The 26,835-nt window shown below is 39.5% G+C and overlaps 1 protein-coding gene across 5 annotated transcripts in view; it reads left to right on the top strand.

Moving 5' to 3' along the window:
- TRIM66 (tripartite motif containing 66) overlaps positions 1–26,835 on the top strand; it is a 64,549-nt gene extending 37,714 nt beyond the window's left edge. For 3 of the 5 annotated variants that reach the window (XM_075094760.1, XM_075094758.1, XM_075094757.1), the window contains 9 exons: positions 7,583–7,855; positions 8,063–8,291; positions 11,467–11,527; positions 12,241–12,415; positions 15,475–15,782; positions 17,321–17,444; positions 18,910–18,984; positions 20,155–20,307; positions 20,873–26,834. In XM_075094760.1, coding sequence (XP_074950861.1) covers positions 7,583–7,855; positions 8,063–8,291; positions 11,467–11,527; positions 12,241–12,415; positions 15,475–15,782; positions 17,321–17,444; positions 18,910–18,984; positions 20,155–20,307; positions 20,873–21,142 — 1,668 coding nt within the window. In that variant the 3' untranslated portion in view covers positions 21,143–26,834. Of the gene's footprint in view, positions 1–7,582; positions 7,856–8,062; positions 8,292–11,466; positions 11,528–12,240; positions 12,416–15,474; positions 15,783–17,320; positions 17,445–18,909; positions 18,985–20,154; positions 20,308–20,872 lie in introns of all 5 variants that reach the window. The other 2 variants (XR_012660797.1, XM_075094759.1) reach the window with 2 other exon arrangements.

Here is a 26,835-nt window from a genome sequence, read left to right as displayed (position 1 = left end):
GCAGTTCTGCTGAACTCTGACAGCCTTCCTTGTGTGCAGCATTCCTAGTGGAGTAGGTAATTCTCTGGCTGCTGAGATTCTTTCATTAAAGCAAGCAGTGTGAACCAGGATGTAGCAAAACTCAGAATTAATGGTTTAGTGACATGTTTGCCAAGATTTGTCAAAAATTAAAAGCTTCCATTAGCCCAGTGGTTTCCTTTATTTTGGAGGGAGGCAAGGCTTGATTGTTCATGTAATTAAACATCTGTGCATTAATTTTGAAACATTCTATGGTACGCATTTGATACTATTGACTGATAACTAGATGAATTGTCTGTATATGGGATCATACTTATGTGTGAAGCAATATAGAGCAGATGGTATCAATAGTTTGGGATCACAACATCGCTCATGAACAGGGAAACCACAAATATGTTATTCAGATCATCCTAGACAAGTGCTAGTGCAGCCGTTATACCACAGTTTGAGGCACTTGTATGCCATGTGAATGCCTTTGAGTTCAAAGAACACCTGTTCAAGTTATTCTGGTGAGTACTGTTTTCTGTCCCTCGCATTTAAAGATGGTTATTGATAAGCAGAAGTAGAGAAGCAAGGATGAAGCACTTCACACACTTGTAAAATGTCCTTGTGTGTTATATTTCACCATCTATCAGGACAAAAATTAAATCTAGCTTCACTGAGCAGACAGAATTTTGGCTTTCCAGACATAGACAGCAGGGTATCTAGCTGGTGTTGATAGAAACATTGGCATCAAGGCTATTGCTTTCTTAAATTCAGAGGAATTCCTGTCTGTGCCCACCTGCTCTGTATGCATGTGTATAGTATATTCTCTAAACATGTGACTTCTGTTATGTATGGGCTTGTTTTTATTTGTTTCACTGTTTTTGGAACATTAATGGTGATATTTTGTCAGCCTTTCTGTCTTCCTGTGTATTCCTCTAACTATTCTTTCTCTGCGGATTGTATTTTTTTTGTGCAGAATAAATGTTTCTATACTTAGACCATTGATTATTTGATATAGGTCAAGTACTGCACTTAGCATAACTTTGGGCTTGATTGTCAGCTTTAAGAATGCAACACTAGAAATGGAAGTTTTCTGCCTATATGCAAAATGGATATAATTTTCTCTTAACGATCCCGTCAGTATACTTCACTCATGTAGCTGGGACCTCTGTTTTGGGTTGTAGAGTTCTTCTGTCTCCATGCCTGTCAAATACCCAAACTCTACAGTAAGAATGCCAGCAAGACAGAGGATGAATCTCAGAATAAATATCAGAATTACTTTTGTGATACCTGCACTTTTGTTCTGGGGAATCATGCCAAGCTCTAGCAAACAGATTTTATACAAGCTGTTAAATTGCTAAGTTGCAGTGTGGAGGGATGAGTACTCAATTAAATTAACAATTTTGTGGAAAGGGTTACCAACCTTCTGCAATGATATAGTCCTCCTGTTGCTTTTACGTAGTATGATATTGAGTTATTAATTTGTGCACAGGACTGGAGAGGTCATCTATTCTGGAGCAGAGGTGAGAATAATAAGATATTTTTGGCCTAATTGTGTTTTCAGGAGTAATAAAGAGCATACAATCCATGTTTTGCTTACATGTTCCTAATTGTCATTTGTGGCTGCTATGAGCAAGAGTTCTAAAGGCTGTACCTAGCATTTGAAGAAATGTCATAATTACTGTACATCTGTACCACAGATCTGAAGTTTGAGCTTCAGATCTGCAATAGACTGCTGCAATAGACACCGAAGTTGTTGCAGGGCCAGCTGGACATCTCTCCTTCTCAGAATTCATAAGTGCACCCCTTTCTCTAGTTAGGAGCAGGGCCTTTACTTCTGGGAGGGAAGATTCTGTGTCTTGTCCAGCTGTTGGGTTGGGTCCTGGCCGGTGGAACACTCTGTACCCTCCCCACTCATCCCAAAAACCTATCTGGCTTGAGCACTTGTGGTTCTGCCTTCTGGGACACTGATCAGTTGTGAGTAGATTGGACAACATTCGTCAAACTCATGTTTGGTTATATTCCTTAGCAAACCCTTTGAGCTATTATTTCACTTTCTGCGTAAAATACATCTCTGAATATGTCATGCACTGTATTAGTAAATCGTTACTGAACAGCTGTATCTGCTCATTTATAGCTGTAGCCAATAGCAGATGCTTAGGAAAGGGTATTAGAAGCAGAAAAATGTAAACCGATCCTTTGGCGATATACTATCCCAGCTTCTGAAAACCAGCACTTTAGGGACTTTCCAAACTGAAGTTTGTACCCAGACAACTGTGTTTTGCAGCTCTTCATGGACCCCTCCTCTGTGAACTCTGTAAATTTGTCTAATCTGTTTTTTTAATCCATTTTAATACTATTGGTCTCCTCAGCGTTCTGCAGCAACCAAGTTTTGCATTGCACGAGAAAAGTTCCTCTCGCTGCTTACTTTAAATATGATAATTACTTTAAGCCTGATATAATTCGGTAGGGTGTCTTCTAGTTCTCCTGTTAGTAAAACTGGTGAATAATCCCTCCCTATTCATCACCCTCATAATATTTGTATTTTATAGTTCTATACTGAAATTCCTCTCAAACATTTCTTTTTGAAGCTGAAAAATGATTGCTGGTCTCTAAGTGTCTTTTTTTCCCCCCCACAGAAGCCATTCTATACTCTGATCCTTTATATCTTTGGCCATTTTCCTTATATTTTGTGGGTTTGATAAATCCATTTTGAGACAGGGTGACCAGAAATAGTAATCAAGGTACAAGCACACAGAAATTTTGCGTAGTGTTATAATGCTGAGTTTTATATTGTTCTTTTTGATTTGCAATAAGTCCCAGCTTCTTAATTCAAGAGCTCTGTTTGTCTCAACCACCATAAAATACCTGAAACAGGGAAATCCTAGAAAATGTTCCATGCTATCCAAGGAACACTCTGAGAGAGGCTTCTGTTTTATTCCAATTCTATGCAATAGTGGTGTTTCATGCAAGACTAACATAGTAAGAGTTTGTGGTGGAACCTCTCAGCCTCTCCTGGGACTTCATGCACGTGAACTTCTAGGCTCTGACATGCCAATGCTGCTGTTACCACAGGATCATCAGAGAGAACAACTGATCTCAGTTTGCTGTAGGTGGCATTCTTGGGTATTTTGCTCCAAAACATTTGTCCTAAACTTTATTAATGACAACCCTTCAATATTGGTGACAAGTGCTTAACTAATGGTATTTTTTTTTTCTTTAAAAGCATGTGAAATCTGTGGGAGTAGGGTTGGAGGGCACAGTACAGGTTTTATTTTTGTTAGTATTGCGCTGAGTATATTGTGATTATTTAGTGACTGATAGTAATAATAATTTAACACCTGAGCCTAGGACTTCAAATCTGAGCTTGGGAGTGGGGTGGGTTTGTTGTTGCTGTTTTTTATTTTTTTCTAGTTACTATTCATTTAAGTGGGATTAGAGGTGAAGGAAAAAATGGTGCAGCCTGGAATTTAGGGTCCTGCAATTCCTAAGGTATCAGAGTATTTATTGACTTTAAAGAATTGAGCTGCTTACAGCAGAAATGTGCTCAAGCTTAATGCAATTAGGTACATTTCTCAGAATGTTAATTTAAAAAACCCTTTTCCTTTGACCTGGAAAAAAAGGATAAATAAAACATGATGCTGCTTGCTCCATAAAATCTCTTCCTCCTTCCACTTTAATCCAGCTCCAGTTCATTCAGACAAAATGCTAAGGAAGATTTAGATACTTTTTCTCATAAAGATGGAAAGGAAATCCTTTGGATTCTATTCTGAAATTGGGAAATATGTATAGGAAGCATGTGTAGACTGTGTTATCAGTGCTGCTGTGTGCGGCGAGTTAAACAACTGGATTGGAGTAGTACATTTGTTTAACCTCCTAGCATAATGAGCTGCCAGGGGGATTGCTCCACTTAATAGCAGCCGTTCATTACTCTGCAACCATTTGCAGCGTGTTATTTCTCTTATAGCAAAGAGAATTGGTGGTTCCTAGTTTTAGCTTTCTTTATCTGTGACACTTAATGTCAACAGCCTTGAGACTTTGCCAAAACAATCCTAACCAATCCTAATCCCAGTGTTTCAAGGTAAGTATTTGCTTCTCAGAATTCTTCTGTATTAGTGCTGCATGTTTACACTGGACCTTTTTAAATGCAACAGTGATCAAAGAAATATTTGAACTGAACAATATGTTTATTTTTTGTTCTCTGAAGGCACTTTGCATGTTCTTTCTTCTTACCTTTCACTACCATAGCTATGAAATTTGTGGTAGAAGGCATTTTGGGGTGGTGATGCTGCTGCCATTATATTATAAGGATCATCAGACCAAAATTAATTATGAGACAATGAGAATTCCTTTTATAATGACATAGATGTAGTTCGATGTGCCAGGCTGTACATTAAAATGTCAAAATTTTCAAAATTAACCTGCAGCTGAAGCCACCCTCTACCCAAGAGCATAATTAATGCTTGTTGTTGTTCAAAAGGTGCAATGTAAAAGCAACAGAGCTTTTATAAAACAGAGATCAATTCTTTAAAGGCATCCCATTTGCAAAAACTAGCTGAACTGTCAAGGGAAAAGAGAAATTTTTGCTAATGGCAAAAGAAATGATTATTTTAGGGAGTGAATTAATAGGCTATTAATGAGCCTTGTTCCCAGTGCATTGTTCACTTCACACTTGACAGCAGCTCCATGGATCAGAATGGAACGTGTCTGTTCTTAACTGTGAGTTTTAATATTTTGCACGGAAAGATCATAATGTTGCTTCATCATTAAAATAACCACAAAATTAACTTTTGCCCCAAGGGAAAGACAGATGGCAGTTTGATGGCCTCATTATTCTTTTTTTCTTTTTAACAAGAGTAAGGTTTTATATTGGCTTATATAATCTAAAAAGATCTCTGAAGAAACTGATGCTAGCTAGAGGAGTAAAAAAGACATAGCCATGTAATGCAATTGAATTTCACTTTTCTAGAAAATTTAGTTATAAAAGTTTTATGTGTGTGTCTTTCTTTTTTTCCTACAGTAGGAGTCGTCCCAGTGACTACTCCCAGTAAGTAAACTTGTCTCACTGAAGCCAGGAGTAATCCTACCACTGTCTTAGCAGGGCTAACATTTCATCTGCATTCATAACAGTGTATACAGTTACACACAGACAGGTCTTCACAGGGTCGGGTCTCAATACGTAATAAATGATGGCACGCTCTCGTAACATAAGTAAAGGAAGATGCATGTAGCGATTAGACGAAGTGAATAGCCACAAGGTCTCCAGTGTGGTGGTGGGTGGTGTGCCTACCACGTGTGTGCCTCAGCACGACATTTCCAATGGAACACAGCACTAGGTAGTACCTCATGACTCAGACAGGAATCTGTGGATGCTTCATGCTTTTGAGAAGCTGGCTAATAAATATTTAACTACCTTACAGGGACTTAGTGCTCAAAATGGACTCTGAAACAAGGGGGAAAGGCAAGGCTGAATACAGTCCATCTGTTCAGTTCAAGCATGAATTCTGCCTGTTTTCTATAAGTGATATGAGAAAAATACACGTGTTTATTTTGTCATCTGAAAAAGGTGTGTGATAAAAGCAGTGATGGAGTGAAAAGAAAAATGTGTACTTGATAGGCCACATTTGTTACTATGTGTGCAGGAACCTGTCACAAGTAAATTATGACAGCAAATTAACATTTTTGATCTTTGTGGACTTCTTAGGATGTGTGACCATGAAAGCTGGATTCCTTTCTGACCTACATACATTCCTTTCGTTTGAAACCTGAGCATTCTTATGAATGCTCTATCAGACCACGTATATGGAAAATTGTGCCTTTGCCAATGCATTTACTCATTTCCTGTTCTAGTTTTCAGCTCGGATATAAGGTAGGAAGAACATGTTTGACTAGTTCCAGCTGGTTCCAAGAGGTTGTTATAGCTCAGACAGCTTAGATTCAGGGACATTCATTCCCCTCAAGAGGAGGAAAATGGTCAGACCCTGGCTGCAGAGACCTGGTACTCTTTGGGGTGCCTTCTACATGAAAGGACTGTTTAAAAAAGACTTACTAGAGCACTGAGTGGTAGAATGGTGCAAACCTTCCCTAGCACTGGAGAGGAGCTGACGTCTTTCTGTCTCAAATGCAGGCTATTTTGTCTCATTGAATATAAATGGTCACCATTCAGGCAAAGATCCTACTGTAGCATCTACTGCAAACTGAGGAAAAGGAAATTAAATTACATCCTTAGGCGGAAAGCAAGGTCTGTGGGCAGAGCATTCCCTTAGCACATAGGTGACATGCACTGCAAGCAGAAGAACTCAAGACTGACTCCTTTGGCATTATGTAGGATTTACACAGGCACAACTGACAGCTCAATCTAGCTCAATCAGCTCAATCTCCTGTCTACCACTGTTGGATTAAGGATGGACAAAGGTATCAAAAACCAAAATGGAGTAACAGTTGAGAAAAATACTAATTAAATCTAGGAAATGGGTCCTGTGTCAGATTCACTTCTAAGTCACAGGCCCTTAGCAGAAAAATAATTAAACTCTATTTCAGATGCAATCAACACTTCTTTTGTCTTCATTTATGTTACAACAAGTGCTACTTACTGTATAGTAGTCAAATGAAAAGGACTTATTCAGTCAATTATCAGGGGTGAAACACCAGTGAACTATGATGAAATACATGGAAAATTACATATTCAAATGACACAGATCTGCATACTTCTTAAGACTTCTTATATTTGCTTCATACGGATGCTAGAAGAGGCCTGATTTCAGTACAGCTGCACATTCCTGGATGTAAGGCAGCTTAAGGAAGTCACATAGATGGGTGGATTTGCTTTGTTTTGCATAACAGTACTTCTGGGGTTTTGACAGTGAAAAGTCATGAGACAGTTGAAAATGCATGTTGCTAAAACTATTTCAGAGACTTTGGTAAATATTCCCTTTCTTTGGAAACTAGACATGGACATCCTTTCCTCATTAGAACATGAGGGATGTTTCTGGATTTGTGCTATGATGTTTTAAGGGCAAGTGCCTTAGGTTTTAATGGGACAGACTCACTAACTAGCATAAACTTTTCAGCATCATTAACGGTAACAGTAGTTTCATCCACTTGTGTCAGATATGAATCTTATTTGTTCTGAATCTTCTTTCTGAATAAAGTGATCTGGTGATTTTTGAATAAAATGATAAAAATTCTGATATGAATCTTATTTCTTCTGGAATAACTTAATGGAAGCTAGGAGGGTTTGTATCAAGGATTAATTTAGTACAATATTCTACATGCTTAGATTTCCCATTCATTTTAGGGAGTTAAAAATCAGGATCCCTTGGACTGATTAAAGGAAGAAATTTTTTGTAAATCACTGAAGAGTAACCTAGGTGTCTCCTTTTCCAGTTTTAATGGTGGAAACTCTAAAGCTGTTGGAAATGGTGTAAGATTACAATAGATACTTTCAAGCCCTTGTAACACAATTGGTTGATTACGTATAGCCGAAACAGTATTTCATCCATTATAGAAAGAATAGTAGCATTTTGCTGCCAAAAAGCTTATTAACATATTGGGGTTATATTCTTTTTTCTTTTCCCAGTGTTCGGCATCCTTAAGCATTGTGGGCTTTTCAAACGGTTTAGAAATGGAATTATCTTCAACAAGGTTATCTAGCTCGGCCGATCCACAGGTGCAAGGTTCAGCCGCTGTAATGCTTGGCCCACCCCGAAACGCCCTTTGTGACTGTGATACTCCACCAGAGTCAGTGCCCAGCTACAGCTTGGCGTTGGGCAGAGCTCCAAGTGACCTGAGCCCTGGGGCTGCTGCTGGCCTCGCACCAGGTGATGCACTGCAGGGCAGCACTAAGTGCAAGGTAGGAATCGCTGAAACTCCTCTACTGAAAGTGAATCCACCTTCATTGACAGCACGTGTTATTGTTAGTCTGTAAAAGGTAGCTATTTCAATAAGTAGAGTTTTCCTTAGTTGGTATTTGAAGACTGATTACAAAATATTTTCTTAAGATGGAAAGAAAACTGATAATAAAATTATTGTTTTTTTTTTTCCCCTGCTCCCCCCAAAGCTGGAAAATGAAGACTTCAATACTGTAGATAATCCTCTAGAAAACAGCTTGGCTACTGCTGGGCAAGACGTAGTTAATGAATTAACTCTTTCTATGCAAAAAGTACTGGAAGAACCTATTAATCTTTCGATCAAGAAATCTCAGCATTGCACTTTTCCTTCTGAACTGCTCAGCAACACTTCTTTCCTGCCCATGAATGCCAAAATGAGACAACTTAGAAGCAAAGAAGGTACCAGGCTTTTCATTATTTCATTTAGGATTTTGGTCTGTCTTTCTTAGCACCGTGCATTGCAAGCATTGCAAAGCAGTATGTTTATTAATGTACTTACATATAAATGTGCTTTTCTAGCAAGCTTCAAATATTATCAGAGTACTTAATCCAATGGAAAAACGTGTTTGATCTCACTTGTGGAGGAAAAGCATGGAAATGATATGCCTTAAATTTGTAACATCCTTCATCTGTGAACCAGAAATTAGTGTGTCTGTGTGAAGTACCTGGAGTATTAGTTCTCTTAGAAGCACTCCTGTTAATGAGACCTGCAGTTATGACTATTGAAGAGCTGGTTTGAAGAGTCCAGATTCAATTAAGAAAAAAATTACTTCCGAAATGTAATGTGCCTTCTGCTAAGACCTTCACATCAGTAGCATAGCAAATTTTTGTTAGGCTAATATATTGCACAGTATGTGCTTTTGCTTGGCTCTATCTACTGTGGAACATTCCCTTCAGCCAAGGCCTAATTCTTCAGCCTTAATGGAGAATTAGACCTTACTTTACTCTTTTACGGGCAAATTGCCAGCATCCTTGTGCTGCACGGTAAAGCCTCATTCCTGCAAACTCTAAAAGTCAATGGGACTATTCGTGCAAGCAAGAGATTGCAGGATCAAGCTGTTATCCGGTGGCTTTGCCGATATTTGGCTGCTTTTCTCTGTAAAAGAGAAATTTATATTTCTGTCTCTGCTGTATTTTTATTCAGATAATTCTAATTAGTACAAAGGAGGCCTAACTTAGTGAGCCAAGGAAATGCGTTTGTCTCCTCTTACACGTAGCGTGCCAAATAGTGACAATTATGACACAATCATTTACGTGAGTTGTAAGAGCCAGGCACACCCCTAAAAAGCTGTGCCTCAGTTGGGCTTAAGTGTACCTGAGAGGAACAGCTTTGTAGTACCTGGTTTGGGTTGTGTGACACTACACATGGAAAGCAGCCCCAACATACAGAATCTCACAGATGCTAGAGATTTGCTCTGCAAAGCACAGGTCCTGTTGTGCAAGAGGATGGAAAGACTAGGGCATTGAATTAAATGCTGCTCCCTTTTCACAAAGAAGGATCAGGAGTGAGCAATTCCCATCCTGCTCTCACTGTTCAAAGGCATGCAGTGAGGGGAGACCTGAGGAGATTCAGTCACCATATGCAGTGTGCACTAGTGAGAGAGATTAACTCTGTTGCAAAGGCACCATTATCTTTGCTAGTCACTCTCAGTAGGACTTACTGGCTTCAGCAGTGCTGTGCTGGCAAACCTCACTACTTCTGGTATATATTGCCAATGACTCATCATTTTATAATATAAAATCTAAACATTTCAGCTTAATTTACAGCAAAATACTTCTTATCCTAGCCCCAAGGGATATGGTAAAAAAATGTACATAATTTACTAATTTTCCCTCTTACAGCCACTTTTCTTCTTATCATGGCTTGCATAAACACCCTTGCCTCCCCTTGTCTTTCCTAGACTAAACAAATCTGATGGTTTCAGTCTCTCCTCATGGGTCAGGGTTGTGATTTTTTTAAAACCATCTTATTCCTGCTGTGTTATTCTGGATTCTCTGCAGTTAAGGAGTGCTGCCCACAGCCAAATTCAGTGCTGCAGCTGAGGCCTCTGAAGGTGCTACATAGAGCCAGGGTATCAACTTCTGTTTTAAGTTCCTCACTGTTGGTAATACACTGCAGGATGGCGTTCACCTTTTTTTGCAACAGCAGCATTACGTGGTTGACTAGCACGTAGTGAATGGTCCATGTTAGCCCTTAGTGCCTTCTACGGAACAATTCCCTAGTCATTATTTTCCTTTGACATTACATTAATCTGATCCTTCATAAGGATAATGCTTACAGTTATCTCAAGTCAGTCTTACTGATTTAGGAGATTTTTTTTCTCTGATGCATTAATTTTTTAATTGTAAACATTCTCCACAGTGTTTGCAGCCCCTCTAGTTTGGTGTTTTCCACAAATTTCATAGGTACTATTATTTCATGAGCCAAGCTGCTCAATGGAAATGGTGATTAGTATTAGGAACCCAGCACCATTGGAGCAGCCTCTGGTTTGACAGAGAATGCAACGAGAGCTGCTCCTTCAGCTCAGTGTGCAGTCACCCTTTAGTAATTCTGTCCAGAGCCACGACTACCACCCTTCGCCTGAGCAGCAATCACAAGTGAAAAACACTTTAGGAGTGATGTGGAATGCTTCCTTGTCAGACTTGATTGTATTGTGTTTCCTGTGGCTGGGAACAACGGAGTGTCTTAGAGGCAGCCGTGGGTTAGGTACCATTGACCTGAGCTACATTTTCTTTTAAAAAAAAATGTTTTCCTGGCACTCACTTATCTCTAGATAGCCATGATATTTGGCTTGTTTCCTTGTTAGTATTGTCTATGTCAAACTAATTCCTAACAAAAGAAGGAGTTAGTATGAAATTTGTCAGTGGACTGGTATTTATGAAGGTATCCACTGAGGCATTCATCTGTACCCCATCCCATTTCTTCCAAGTTATTTTGTTACTCTTGTGCCTAGTATCAGTCAAGAGCTACAGTTACTTGCATGCTTATATAATGGATAGTTTTGAATTAATATGTTTATGTGTTACATACACTGGAGGATAGAAAGGAATCACATGGTGTAGCTTTCATCCCTTGGTGGCAGAAGGAAGATGCAATTTCCTTTCTGTTTTCAAGAAACTAGAATTATCCAGAAGCGTCTTAGCATGGAGCAGGAGACCGCAGAGGCTTCCTGAGCCTCAGGGCTTCAGACCTCAGTAGGTCTGTTTTTCTCAAGTGAAAGCTGTATAGCAAAGAGGATTACTTATGTTGTTCCATGTATAAGGATTAATGTGGCATGGCTGTGTACATATATAATTCCCTGGGAATGTACCCATTTTGACAAAATATTTTGCAAAGGCTCCTCATATTCAGTACAGAAGCTGTGGTTAAAAGCAAAGAGGAAGACAAAGACTATATCCCAGAATAGAAAATAGCATACACATTTTCTATACATATAGATGAAATGATTCCATAATTCACTTATGATATCATGTTAAACACCAGTCAGAAGTACATGAATATTGAAGTACTTTCTACCCTAATCTTACTCTGATATTATAAATATTTTATTCATTTTCTTATCTTCTGTTCCAGATTCCAATAACTCTGAAAAGGAACATTTTGAAATGGATATGAAAAGCAATCAGAATATCAGGTAGCAGTCTTTTTTTATACAAAAGCACTGGTGATGAAATTTTATGCATGTATTTAGAAAATTTGTCATACTTAGTGATAACAGAGAACTTAAAAAGAATACAAGACTCCTTATAGACAATAATTCTGAAAGTTGTAAAGTATTCTCTTAAATTTGAAAACTACAATTTAAGTGGTGAGTTCATGTATGACTGTTACTCTGTGTAATTTTCCAGAATTAATAGATGTTTTTAAAACGTATCTCACTTGACCAATTGGAAACTGTTTTGCCTGAATTAACCTAAAAATATAATGGGAACAAGATTAACGTTATCTCAACAATTTTATAAAATATTGTTATCAGCTACTGCTGTGATAATATTTTAAAGTAAAGTTGCTGATGTGCTGTGTTCCTGCTCGAAGCCAGCCACACTGAAAATATCAAGCATGACTTAAACTGGAATAATTAAAACAAGAATATGTGGAGTGGGGCAAAGTTTTAGCACAGAAGTTAGTAATGCATTTACACATGATTAATTTAAAGTGATTGCATTCGCATTTCTTAAAGAATTGGCATGTGAAAAAGAGTCCAGATTTTCAGTGTTTAGCCAGCAGAGTCACAGATAGAAAGGAAAAGGAACACAAACAATAGTGTGTGAAAAATGTTGAAAGTGAGTAGGGAGGAGAATTTTGTGAAATATGAATTAGTTTAACCATGTGTCATTTTGATTGTAGAGCTGGCCCTAAGGAGCAGAAGATCCCCTATGTGCGACTGGAACGTCTGAAAATATGTACATCAGAAGCAGGGGAGCTCCCAGTGTTTAAGCTCCAGCCACAGGACAGCAAGCAGGGGGGCAATTTCCTCCTGATAATTGAATGTGGGACCCAGTCTTCAAGTATGTCTATAAAGGTGAGTGGAGTTTCCTGGAGGTTTTACCTGCTTTCTCCCCTTCATCCCACTGGCTTGTACCCACAGTTTCTGAAAGTTATTATACGCTAAACATGTCTGTTGATTCATTTCACACTTCGACACTTCAGTGATGTGTTGAAGTAAGAGGGAATGCAGCTTTTAGTTTGCTGTGTATCTCCCTGATACTTCCATTTCTGAGAAGTTGTCTCTGGGATTGGATAGCTGTAGTCACAGAATGACAGAATGGCAGGGGTTGGAAGGGACCTCTGGAGATCATCTTGCCCAGCCCCCCTGCTTGAGCAGGCACACCTAGAGCAGGGGGCACAGGAACGCGTCCAGGCGGGTTTTGAATGTCTCCAGGGAAGGGACTCCAGAGCCTCCCTGGGCAGCCTGTTCCGCTGCTCTGTCACCCTCACAGTAAAGAAGTTTTTCCTCATGTTTAAGTGGAACTTCCTGTGCTCCAACTTGTGCCCATTGCCCCTTCTCCTGTCATTGGGCACCACTGAAAAGAGTCTGGCCCCATCCTGTTGACACACACCCTTCAGATATTTATAAGCATTGATAAGATCCTCCTCAGTCTTCTCTTCCAGGCTAAACAAACACAAGTCTCTCAGCCTTTCCTCATAACAGAGATGCTCCAGTCCCCTGATCATCTTCGTAGCTCTCCGCTGGACTCCCTCCAGTAGTTCCCTGTCTTTCTTGAACTGGGGACCCCAGAACTGGATACCGTAATCCAGATGTGCCTCAATAGGGCAGAGTAGAGGGGGAGGATAACCTCCCTCGACCTGCTGGCCACACTCCTTTTAATGCACACCAGGATATTGTTGGCCTTCTTGGCCACAAGGGCATGTTGCTGGCCCATGGTCAGCTTGTTGTCCACCAGCACTCCCAGGTCCTTCTCAGAAGAGCCGCTTTCTGGTAGTTCAGCCCCCAACCTGTACTGGTGCATGGGGTTGTTCCTCCCCAGGTGCAGGACCTTGCACTTGCTCTTGTTGAATTTCATGAGGTTCCCCTCAGCCCAGCTCTCCAGCTTTCCAGGCTGTCCAGGCCTTGCTGGATGGCAGCACAGCCTTCTGGTGTATCAGCCCCTGCTCCCAGCTTGGTATCATCAGCGAACTTGCTGAGGTTACACTCTGTCCCTTTATCCAGGTCACTGATTGAATGTATTGAACAGGACTGGACCCAGCTCTGCTGGGGAATGCTGCTAGTTACGGGCCTCCAACCATACTCTGACCCTCTGAGCTCTGCCCTTCAGCCAGTTCTCTATCCATCTCACTGTCCTCTCATCTAACCCACACTTCCTTAGCTTGCCTGTGAGGAGGCTATGGGAGACAGTGTCGAATGCCTCACTGAAGTCAAGGTAAACAACATCCGCTGCTCTCCCTTTATTGACCCAGCCAGTCACACCATCATAGAAGGCTATCAGGTTGGTCAAGCATGATCTTCCCTTGGTGAATCCATGTTGACTGCTTCTGATAACCTTCTTTTCCTCCACATGCCTGGAGATGACCTCCAGAATGAACTGTTCCATCACCTTTCCAGGGATGGAGGTGAGGCTGACTGGCCTACAGTTTCCTGGGTCGTCCTCCTTGCCCTTTTTGAAGATTGGAGTAACATTTGCTTTCCTCCAGTCCTCAGGCACCTCTCCTGTCCTCCATGACCTTTCAAAGATGATAGAGAGTGGCTTAGCAAGAACATCCACCAGCTCCCTAAGCACTCGTGGGCGCATCCCATCAGGGCCCATGGGTTTGCAAGGATCTAGTTTGCCTAGGTGATCTCTGACCCAGTCCTCCTCAACCAAGGTGGAGTCCTCCTTTCTCCAGATTTTTTCTCTCTTCTTGGGGCTGAGGTGCCTGAGGGCCAGCCTTAGCAGTAAAGACTGATGCAAAGAAGGCATTCAGTAACTCCGCTTTCTCTGTGTCCTGCGTTACCGGGGCCCCTTCCTTGTTCAGCAGTGGGCCCACTGTATCCCCAGTCTTCCTTTTACTGCTGATGTATTTGAAGAAGCCCTTCTGGTTATCCTTGACATCCCTTGCCAGATTTTGTTCCAAGTGGGCCTTGGTCTTCTTTGTCACATCTCTGCACACCCTGACAACATTCCTATATTCCTTCCAAGTGGCCAGTCCATTTTGCCACATACTGTGAACCTCCCTTTTCCATCTAAGTTTCTCTAGAAGCTCTTTGGTCATCCATGCAGGTCTTCTGGCTCCTCTGCCTGACTTCTTCCTCCTGGGGATGCACCTATCTTGAGCTCAGAAGAAGTGGTCCTTGAATACTGTCCAGCTCTCTTGGACACCCCTGCCTTCTGGAGCCCTAGCCCATGCGATTCCTCTAAGCATGTCTTTGAAGAGGCCAAAATTGGTTCTCTTGAAGTCCAAGGTTGTAACCCAACTTGTCACCCTGCTTCTATCACGCAGGATCCTGAACTCGACCATCTCATGGTCACCGCAGCCAAGGCTACCCCCAACTCTCACATCCTCAACCAGCCCTTCCTGGTTCATTAGTAGTGTTTTGTATTCTTAGCAAACAACCTGGCTCATCTGTCTAGTTACAGATACAGGATAAATAGCTTAAAACTCACCTGAATGCATATTTGAGTGATAGTAACCGATTCCAGAAATCACAGCGTAACAGATTTTTAAAAGCTTTGTATCCTATTGCTTCAATCCAGTCTTGAGTGTGAACTTCTTTCCACAGAAGGAAATGGGAATTTCTGGTAGGAACAGAAAACTATACTATGGTTTTTTTTTTTTAGCTGTTTACTGTAAAATTTACAAATAAGATTGTAAAGTATCCTGTTTCTATCATCTGTGATGTGAAACCTCTACAGCTCTCTCACAGTGCTATTACAATGTGGTATGTGGAGGAAATGACTGGTCACCGTCACCTGGCCAGCCAGTGGCAGATGTCAAGCTGAGCATGAGCCTGCTGAACCCCAGTGCCCTCTCCAGTAGAGTTCACTGCAGAGAAACCATTTTGTCTGCAGATAACCACTGCTGTTATGTCTTCTTATATATGAAAATGATGTTTGTGTGATCCCAGATTTTTCTTCCTTCAAGATAAATAAAGATAGTCCACCTGAAGGACTGAAATCCAAAGAGGAGAACTCTGAGGATGGAAAATTTCTCATATTCCAGGCTGCAGGACAGACACAATCTCCTCCTGTAGACACTGCATATGTTGATCAGAAGCTCAGCAATGGCATCTCCAACATGAAAAAATCTCCAGTTACTCAGGAAGTCAATCCAATTGAAAATGAAGATTTCTGTGCTGTGTGTCTTAATGGAGGAGAACTGTTGTGCTGTGATCACTGCCCCAAGGTCTTCCATCTCTCCTGCCATGTTCCAGCCCTGCTCAGCTTTCCAGTGTGAGTATGTATGACATTTTGCTAATGTGCTCAGTTTCTGCTCACTGCCTTGGGGCAGAATATATCCTCAGGGATGCATGTGTCAACCTTACACAAGGGCAAGGACTGCATCTCTCACTTGCCTATTTTTTTTTTTTTTTTTTCCTTGCGAATGGAAGAATTGTCTTACATATTAGGAACCAGTTGAATTATTAACAAGAACTGTTTCCAGCCATGCATGCCCTTTCTGCAGTTATCTGGCCAGTACAACAAAGAAGGTGGCAGAGCTGAACTTTAAAAAAACATTCTTATGACTTTCTGGAGAAAAATAAAATCCTAACTCTCATGTAACATCTGTGGTGTAGACGTTGGCCCTTCTCTGCAAGAACAGTGACTAGCACAAGGAAAGGGCAATCAGTGAGTTCCTATTCAGTTTTCTAGCCAGTTTTATGGGAGATTTGGGGTTATTTGGGCTTTTGTGGAAATTCTTAGGGCATTGGTTTCCCTAAGAGAAACATTCCCTAGCAACTTGTCACAGATGAATTGTATGCGACAAAGAGCCAGAATTAAGTACACATCCACATAGTGAACTTGAAAAGTGAGGCTGAATAATGTGCATTACTGGTGGTGTATAATTCTGAATTCTGTTACAAATCATTACCAGGTGGGACCAGAGGCACCTTCATTTGTGCCAAGCCCAAATAACTGTCTCAGCTGAGAAAAATATGTTGTGAGATACTAGTTTGGAGATTCTGGTTTGTTCTTTCTGTTTAGAAAGCAGGACTTTCCATCTTTTGCCTTTTCATTCTTCTCTCTAATAGCTAAGTCAGTATTAAACCTCTAGTTTCAAAACAATGTGAAAACACAGTTTTCCTTTTAAAATAAACTCCTTAGGGAAAGTTAAATTCTAATGCAATAAATTAATTCCCTTAACCGAAGTTCTGTCTTCATAGTTCTTTAATATATCTTCATCTATAATTATTCAGGCCCTGATGTTGCAGAAGTTGCATCACTGCCTTCATGAAATTCTTCAAGAGGTTTCAGAAAATGGATCTACTAGGAACGATGCTTATGTCTATGCAGAATTATGTCTGGTTTGGGAACTTATGTGCTAGCATATGTTATGATCTTTTCTGATAATGCTGATTTCTTAGATAAATATGTCAATTATCATATCAATTGATAATAAATATATCAATTATCAAGTATATCTAGTTTTCTCTTATGACCCAACTGTTGGCTATTTCTCCTTAAGGTTTTTTAAACAGTGCTTAAGTCAATGCAGCTGCACACACTGCTGATACGTGATTTCAAACACTTACTATTTTGTCTTTTTCTCTGTGACAGAAAAAGTGCAATGAGTAGAATCTGAAATTATTATGCTTCTAATTAGATTCAAATCTCTTGAAAACATCTGGTACAATGGGCTTCAGAATGCCTGCTATTGTAATACTAGTTAAGGATGAGACTTGTTTCCAAATACAGAGAGTCCTGAGGTTAGTTATTTGACAAGGTTGCTGACAAAATTTGATGCAAGTTTTTGTTTTCTTGTTTTGCAGAGGAGAATGGGTGTGCACACTTTGCCGTAATCCAGTGAAGCCAGAGGTAGAATACGACTGTGAAAACACACGCTACAGCCACAGCTATAATGCACAATACGGCCTTGATGACTATGACCAGAAGGTGGGAATAACTATATATTGTACTATTTAGAAAAATACATATGATCTCAGCATGGAGCTCTGCCTCTTCATTGGAAAGATGACTGTTTTGACTTGGTTGCTACCTGAATATATCAGAGAGTAGTAAATACAACAAAAGCATTGTCAGTATTCAGTTATATCATTCTATTCTATCTAGGCATTGCTGTTCAATTTTAAAATGAATGACATGTTATAGAAAGACGAAACTGGAATTCCTTTCTCCTTTGAACAGGGAAGTCGCGCTCAGCAGCACAGCAAGCTTCCCTGAGTCAACTTTACCTGGCTTTCTGCCACTGAATCTTTTTCTTTAAGACTTGGCACCTTCTCAGACATCTACTTAGGCTAGTTGCAATGACATTTTTGTGATGTAGACACTTTTTGACTTTCAGCTGGTTTGAAATCATCATACAGTCTTCATATGTACTATTAATCCCCTTGAAGATGACATTTAGGCACAATTAACTCAGCCTAGATGAAAGCTTATCTCTTTACATCCCCATTACCAGTTTCCTCTACCAAATCTCCTATGAAAAATGCCCTTTCTTGAAGTCCACTTGGTACTTGGAAGCCACAAGTCCCAAATAAATGTCCTGTGTATATTGGTGACAGCTGGACAGGGAGGCTATAGCCTGCATAGCTGAGTGCAGATGCTGAGCTGGCCCTGCACAAATGAAGTCTAGAACAAGGCACTGGTCTAGTTTGTGCACCATACATAAAAACAGCAGCAACAGTTCTCAGAGCACTGGGGCGCTGTGGCAAGGCCTGTGAGCATAGCTGCAGCACTAAAATTAATTCATGCTGTTTCCAGACCTGAGCTACTCTGTCCATACAGAGCTGGACATAACTTCTGGACGTTGGTGTGATCCCTGTTTCTATTGGATTGGGCACAATTGGCCAGAAATATTTAGGATCTGGGTCTTGATTAGTGAGGATCTATTTAGAAAATGGAGTTGATTAGAAATTCCATTGCTTGTGAGCAAACATAGCTTACAATGTTTTTGTAATGCTTTTTTTTTTTGCATCAGTGAAAAAAACAAAGACTAGTATAAGTATTTTACAAGCTAACAATGATTAAATGGATCTGTTTTCATGCAGTACTATCAACTACATAACTTACGTCCATTTGTATGAATGGATATGAAGAGTGTGAAACATTTTCCATTTAACTGTTTCCACGCTGTTGCTGCTGGAAATGCACATGCATACACAAACATTTTTACATAAGATCTTTTTTCTTGCATTTCTTGACTATTGTCACTTTCAAAACAATAAAAATGCTATGAGGCAAAATGTCCCCCAGGTTCGAGTGAAGTGTGCCATTTTGCATGAGAAATGCACAGACTACATGAAAACTTCTCTTAGTGTTAGTATGATTGATTAAGTAAGGGCCAGAATGAAGCTCACCTGTTTTGAATTTAAATGTATTTCAAATTTGGCTTCTACAGAAGTGTGAAAAGCTGCTGCTTTCCCTGTTCTGCAGTAGTATGAGCCTCCCATTTCATGAACCTGTCAGCCCCCTGGTAAGTACTGCACATGCACAGATCAGAGGGACGCCAAAGAATACTCTGGCACACCTGACAAGTTTCTCCTTTGTCTTCTTGACATATCTTGAAAGATATTCATTAGGTTTTTTTCTGAACAGTATTGCTTCTAGGGAAGGGTAGACGTTTCCCTCCTGCAAGTGCTTTGAAGGTGCCAGTTTGGAGGCAGGTAAATGCTGGCCAATGTTCTCAGGCCAGGTTTGGGTGCCAATTTAAGGTGTTGGTCGGATACTAAGGGTATATGAGGGGTTCCACTGATTAAGAAAGTTGACTTGCTGCGTAGATGGAGAATGCCGCACTGCCATAAAAGAGATCTGCTTTAGAAATAACCCGGACCCCCTCTTTTCTGGTGTTTTTCACAAAGCTGGTAGTGTAACCGCATTCATGGGAAGATGTAGAGACTGCTGTTTCATCCATGTACTCAACATTTGCAAAATTAACCGGCTGTTTTAAGGAAGATGTAGATTCATGCTGTTGTAACAATAGAATACAACGTGAAACAAGTTGGAGGAGGAAAATGAGAGGCGGGGAAAAAGTTTTTATGTGAAGGAATAGTCCAAATAAAAATATAAAAAAAAACATCCCACCTAAGAAAGCTTGCAATGAACTTATGGAACATGTGACCTCACAAGTAGGTTTTGACCCAGAAAGATTTAAGGAGTGGGCTATCCTGGTAGCTGGTGCCCATTGAAAAAGACTGCTGTTGAACTTTAAAAAGAGTGCATAGTAGCATATTTTTAGTCTCACTTGACAGACTGCTTCCCACAGAATCAGCTGCCAGTATCTCAGCACATTATTTTTATAACTGCTTGGGGGAAATGTTAGCTAATATTCAATGTTACATAGATTATTGATTATGGTTAAAAGATGACATTTATATCTGGGGATAAACTTTAGAAAGTGCAAATAGCAGAGTAGTCACTGAAGTGTGCTATTTCCAAGATCAGTCTTCCAAGCAAATATGCTTTTAATCAACCAAAAAGCACCCAGGACGATGATGTGCAAGTGTAGGGACCAAAAGACTAGAGCACTCTTCCTTGGTGCAAGGAATCCTCTGCAGTGACTTCTGCCCAAAATTGGGTAGAAGTCACTGTAGAGGAAATGTTTTAATTAAAAAGGTTACATATCTGTGTTTCATTCTTATTGCAGGCTCGGCATTATTATCAGATTATCAAAAAGCCAATGGATTTGTCAATCATACGAAAAAAGCTGCAAAAAAAGGACAAGTCTCACTATTCTGCACCTGAGGAACTTGTGACTGACGTGCGTCTCATGTTTTGGAACTGTGCAAAGTTCAATTATGTAGGTTTCTAATATGCATTGATGGGGGGGTAGAAACCAGAGGATTGCTCTGTCACACTGGTGTAACTCATGCTTCCACTGACATCAGATATGCCATTGGGATAAACAGAAATGTTAATCAGTTTTTTTTTTTTGGAAACTATTTCTTTTTTTAAAGACAGAAAAGGAGGTATATATGGATCTGAGAACCTGAGGGACACCTAAGTGGACAACTGCTTGGAATAATTTTGAGTTTGCTGTGAGAAGCCGGTCAGAGCCAGCAAAATAGCTAGGGAAAATGCAGGTGCATAGAAATCCTTAGCAAAGATGACTGCTATTCTTTCTAGTTCACTGCACATCTCTTTTTCTTAGAGGTGCAGAAACATGTTCGTTAATAGCAGCATGTGTTTTTTACTTATATTGTAAATGCGGAGGGACTAATGGGCTGTAGAGAAGTGGACAGGAGACTAATGGAGATGTAGCAGACAGAACCAAAGCAAGACATTAGGGTAGGGTAGTTGTTTGGGTTTGATCCTTGATGATTTCTGTGTGTGGTAACACTGAATGGTTATTCATTCTCTTACAGCCAGATTCAGAGGTTGCTGAGGCTGGACGATGCCTAGATGTATTCTTTGAGGGCAAACTGAAGGAAATTTATCCAGATAGGCATTTTCCTTCAATGCAACAAGATGACTCCGATTCTGAAGAAGTAGAAAGTCAGAATGGCAAAATGCCACCCCAAGATTTTCAGTGGCCATCATATGAACAGGAGTGCATTCAGCCTAAAAGGAGACGGCGCCATGCTGTAAGATTGCAAAAGCAAAAGCATTTGGTTGCTAAGTGGCCACCCTGTTAATTCTGTTTACAGCTACTGATGGGAAGTTTTGACAGGGCTGTGTGGGAAAACTGTCAAGCTTCTATCACAGAGATGTGATCAGTTCTACAATTTTATGTGAAGATCCTCTGAGTGGAATAAAGTGTCAGTTGTCTATAAATGTGTGGGCATGAACAAATGAAGTCTTTCAGGCCACACAGTTAAGATTCCTAGCAGAAAAATTTGTCAAGATTTCTAAAAAGACTAAGCCCTCTAGCTATTCACTGTTTGTTTCCTTTGTACACAGGAAAGTGAAAAAAAAAATAAAAGAAAGATGTTTCAGCCAGCTAACAGCCTTCCTCAGGTATGACCTCCTCAAGATATGAGATTTGCTATGAGGAATCCAGCAGCATAACTGACAGAGTTAAGGTGTGTGGGAGGAAAGCAAAGCACTTGGGCTGTTTATTTAAACTCTCCTAATCTGCTGACCATATGCCTTATTTCTAGATCTTGTGGATAGATAACAGATCCAAAGTGTTTGAAGCTGTCAATAGTCAATATGTTAAATCATGTATATGTTTTGCAGTGTTTACACTGAAGTACTAATGTTTTGGTGATTAGGTAATGATGATTAATAATAAAAGTAACATGCTAATACTATCTAATACTGCAGTACCATTTTATAATCTGTTCAACATGACAACTCTATTTTATAGAACACAGGTAACCATGTAATAATCTTGCAATCTCAGTGTGAATGTTGGCCATGCTTTGTGATAAATACAATGCGTAGTCATAAAAGCTGTAATCCAGTTGTCTTATTCAATGATTTTCTGAGAGCTTGACTCCTCAAGGCCTATGAGATACAGTCTAACGTGATTATCTGATTAGCTGTTTCTTTTGAAGCAGAGCATTTTCATTAAATCATGAAAAAACAAGTGCTAATAATGCTAATTCTAGGGCTCTGTGTGAGCTCTTTCTCTTTGCAAGGAATGATTCTGCCAGTATGTAATTCATGCTTGGTAAAGCAGCGTGGCATTTCTTGGGTCTCAAAGGTAGCTTTTTAATACAACCCAAGCCAGTTGTTTTTCTTTAAAACAGATATTGGAATTCAGTAAATTAGCTATAAAGCAAATTACATGGTTATAGAAGTGCCTATAAAATAATGTCGTTTATTCCTGTTTTTCTCTCTGCTTATTTCTTGTAGTTGTGATTACCAACAGTGCTAGAAGATGATAATAATGTGTATATGTAGAAGCTCAAACAGAAAGAAAGAATGTCTAAGCTTTTTTTTTTTTTTAAAATTCACAATGTATTGGCAGAATACCACCAAGGGCCAGAAGACCAATTTTAGACTTCACCTGAACAAAGGGTAGCATGTAATTTTAAAGCCTGAAAGGTGGGATAGGTAAGAAGACATGACACCTGATCAGAGAGCAGTGGTTTGCAAGCTGCTTCCCACCTCTTCCAGAAGCAGATGAGCCAGAATTTTGCATGACCAATGCTTTCTTCATGTGTGTGAGGGGCATATTCCTCCTTAGAGCTCTGCCCAGCAGTGTAAAGCTGGGCCGTGGTATGGCTCTGGTAGAGAGGGGTTGCTGCGGATCTCAAACATGGTTAATTTTAATTAGGTTCCTGTAAATAAAGATGATATTTTCAGTATAGTTTATATGGGCTATTTGGTCTGGTAACCATGTATGTTATTTTAGATAACACTTTAAAGTAAAAGTTTATCTATGAAATAATAAGATGTGAATGTTATATTGCACTGTCTATGTGAGTTACTGTTTGCCATTAACTTTGTAGCGAACTAATGTTTTCTTTTATTTGAAGAAACGAAAATCTGGATATTACAAGCTGACTGGAAAACTGTGAGATGAAGGGACAGCCTTTACATTTTCTATATGTGAATTTCTATGCATTTGCTTTCTGTCATACTCCTTTTGTCAAAACAGTAAGGTTCTTGGCAGAGGGAAATGAGTGCAGGTTTGTAACTAAATTAATCAACGGTAACTGTGCTACCGGTATCACCTTTTCTCAGTTGGTAATTAATTCCTCCACCAAAGACCTATCTTTTACCGTTAATAGCACAAAAAAATGATATGCTGTATAGCCTTCATCTAGGGGCAAAGGTAGAAATGGGAGAGACTATTGATGACTTTCTCTTTTCCTGGAAGAGCAGAGTCAACAAGAGCCTGCTTCTATTTCTTAAAGGCTGTAAGTTTGTTAACTGTACCATTAGTTTTGGAGAACACCTGTTTTAATAAAATTTATCCAGGATATATTACACCTTTATTAAAAATAAAAGCGTACCCTTTGGATGTGTGCTGGCAGGACTCTATAGCTTGAGCCCTCTTAAGGCTAACTTTGTTTTTGATTACTTCTCTGAGACATAGCAACAGTTAAAAAAACCAAAACTAATAAAATTCATGTCATGTTGATAAACAGAACAAAACCTGAACTCATACGTATGCTGTCACATACTTTCAAACACAAATCTGTGGGTCAGCAACTTCACAATACATTGCATAGTGTAAGAACAACATTATCCATCTTGGATGTTGCCTTAAAATTGCTGGCTTGTGATGTTCCTGCTGCTGAACACCATACCACCAGGGCCCATAAATTCTTGGGGGTTTACTCTGTTGAAGTCCAACTGGACGCTGGTAATGGCACTGACAGGTATGAAAGGAAGGGTCCCTCTTCTAAAATCTAACAGTCCACGTGGCTCAAAAGAGAAGTGATGGTTATGTAGTTACTTTTTCTTCTATCACACAGCGTGTTTCACAATGCAGAAGATGTAGGAATAGGAAAGGAAGTAAGGAGGAACCCCTGAAGTTTTCCTCTGGAAGTAAGTATAGCAGAAACCTCGGCGAATGCACTAGGTTCCTGCAAATGCAACCAAGGGCAGGATTTTTCCTTTTGTTTTTAGTAATGGGTTACATGTAGAATGGGAAAATCCTCTTTGTGCTTAAGCAGTTGGAAAAGAGATTAATTACACTCAGTAATAGGTCTGTTGAAGAAGAAATGACAGCCACAAATTTGACTTTCATTCCCCTACAGCCTATTTCAAAGATGTACTACTTCCAGTATCATCACAGCAGAATGGTGTTGCAGTTAATACAAGCAGGTGTTTAGCAATTCAGATTATCAAATGACTGCATGTTCATATGTGTAATGTGCTTTGCTGAACAATAAAATATGTGAAAAGTATTTTTGCACATCAATCTGAAATTTTTGCTCTTGAGTACATCTGCTTTCAATTAATATATGGATTATATAACATCATTTAACACTTATTAGCTATTAAGTTGTTGATAACTACTGATGGCAAAGCAGAATGGTTACAAAAGCAGCTATGCAAACACAGGAGATCAGCTTTCTATTTGTGCTGGAATTTTCAATACCAAGATGATATTTTGCCTTTTTGTTTTTCAGTTAGTGTAAGTTAGTGAGAACCAAACATGCCATGATAAAGTAACAAAAATGTTTGCAGTTTAACTGTATGTATACATTAAAGTGCCAAGGAACATACCACTTACTAGTAAGGTGAAAAAACTATTGTAGTGTACTCAGAAGGAATCAGAAGAGGTATTCTAAAATTGAAAGTGCTAGAAAATGAAGAATTATGGAATAATTTGCAAAAAATAGAACAAGAATACTCTACTGGCAAAAAGTCAAGCGGACACTGCAAGTGTTTTTCTGTCGTTATTGGTTCCTCTCGGTTTGGTTTATGGGAGGATAAAACTATCAGCAGTAACCTTCTGACCTGGAGGCCTACTGGCTTGAGGGGGAAAGAATCTGACTTTCAGGGTTACAGCTGTGCTGCTCTTCAGACATAATTAAGAGAGAATTTGTAGGTAGAGGTAACTTTTTAATTGTTTAATGTAATTAATTAATTTAATTTCCTCTTTATAGAGGAAAATGTAGAAAAACTTCTGGGCATGAAATGCCTTCAAGTGTGAAATACAGGCAATAGACTTAAAAGATAAATACTAGCTGAGTTTCTCTGACGTGAGTTAGATATGAACGAGATAATCTGAGGGAAAATAAAGACAAGCAGCAGTCGTGGGCTAAGGAGGATGCACATCTTTTGAAGCTGTCTTTGTAGATCAGGAGCAAGAAGAGACACATGGAGTGACTGTTCTTTGAGAAATGTTAACCCACTGTCTGTTTTTATCCTTTAGTAAATGTTTATGAAAGTCCATTTTATTGTGTAGTTAATGTGTGTTTTCATGAGATCATTCTGTAGATTAGTAGCATTTAATCTACTAAGTAGACTTCCGTAGAAGCTTATATTAGGGTATGCAACAGTAGGAACACGGTATTTGGATGGCTTTGTTGTGACAAGTGTTTACTGTGATGGGAATACTTACTGTGGAGATGAGAAATTGCAACGTTCAAATCTGTGGTCAAATTTCTAGCTCCGCTTGCTCCATTTTCTTTCCAAGTGTCTGAAAAGAGGTTCTTGAAAGATACTTTTCAGATAAGTTCTTCCTGCATAGGATGTAATTTGTAACAGATTCCCTGTAAACTCTATCTCACAGTATATTTTTGCTGTAGAAAAGTCATTTTTAGGTTAAGGAGATAAGACATGCAAGTGTTTTTCCCAGAACAAATAGGGTAGTGTCTGAAGGTCAGGGAGTATTTTACTGCTTTTGGAGAGTGTTTGAGATGGTTACCAGTTTAATGGAAGTAGCAACATGATTTATGGTTGTGCTGTGGATGTTAGTTTATAAGTTACTATTCTTGATTTTGATTGTAGCGCCTAGGACAATTATGTCAGTACGGAAGTGTTCCAGAGGCAGTCTGATACTGAGGCAATGCTTATTAAATTTGTTGTGAAAGTCAGTGAGGGGATCCAGGTTTCCCGTACAGATGATAGAGGTGTCAGTTACTTTAGGCATAATATAGATGGTATGTTCCTAGATGGTCTGTGCTGAGATGATATATCTGTCCTTTTTTCCAACATTTCTCCCTTACCCGATGTACGTGATTGCTTGCCACACTAGAATGATTTTTTGACAATGTTTCTCATTAACAGTCATGAGTTCACTTTAGATGGGGGGAAAAAAATGTATTTTTATACACTGACATTTGGGCAGGAAAAGAAACATACTTAAATACTTTTCTGATGAATTTAGTAAAAGCAGGAACAGTTCTTACATCTCTCATAAATTCCGTACTTGCTCAATATTCCATGATGATCCTCCTCTAGGAAAATGTGTTGGTGCTATTTCATTTTACAGTAGACTTCCTTGAGTTTCTTGATGTCATGCAGGTATGGGACAAACAGAGAAGTCATGAGATGCCTTATGGGAAATTTACAGTTAAAACATTGTAAAGTATTCAGATTGGAGCGAATGTTTGGGTTGTACCTCTGAAATGGTAAGATTTGCTCCTGTGGATAGATGTTATAGACTTAGCTGGTTGCCAAGTCTTGTGCTGACTGCCTACACTGGGCTGAACTTCTCTCCTGGCTGAATGAACAAACACAGCACCCTAATAGTGTTTCAAATGTTGAATTAATCTGGTTTTATATGGGGCTCAGCAAATGTCAGCATAGAGTGATCATGAAAAACCAGTAGAACCGTGCTATCTTCAGGCACTGAAAGTAAAACAGATAAAATTGTGTTGTAGTAGGAAAGTTAGGGTATTGGAGATGGGATGTTTTATGTAGTCGTTTCTGGATCGTATGGTAATTTATAAGTCTGTATTCATTTAATAAATAATAG

Source organism: Phalacrocorax aristotelis, chromosome 5 (genome assembly GCF_949628215.1).
Source record: "Phalacrocorax aristotelis chromosome 5, bGulAri2.1, whole genome shotgun sequence".
Lineage (NCBI taxonomy): Eukaryota > Metazoa > Chordata > Aves > Suliformes > Phalacrocoracidae > Phalacrocorax > Phalacrocorax aristotelis.
Note: the sequence above shows the minus strand (reverse complement) of the source record. Positions and strands in the feature narration are given on the sequence as shown.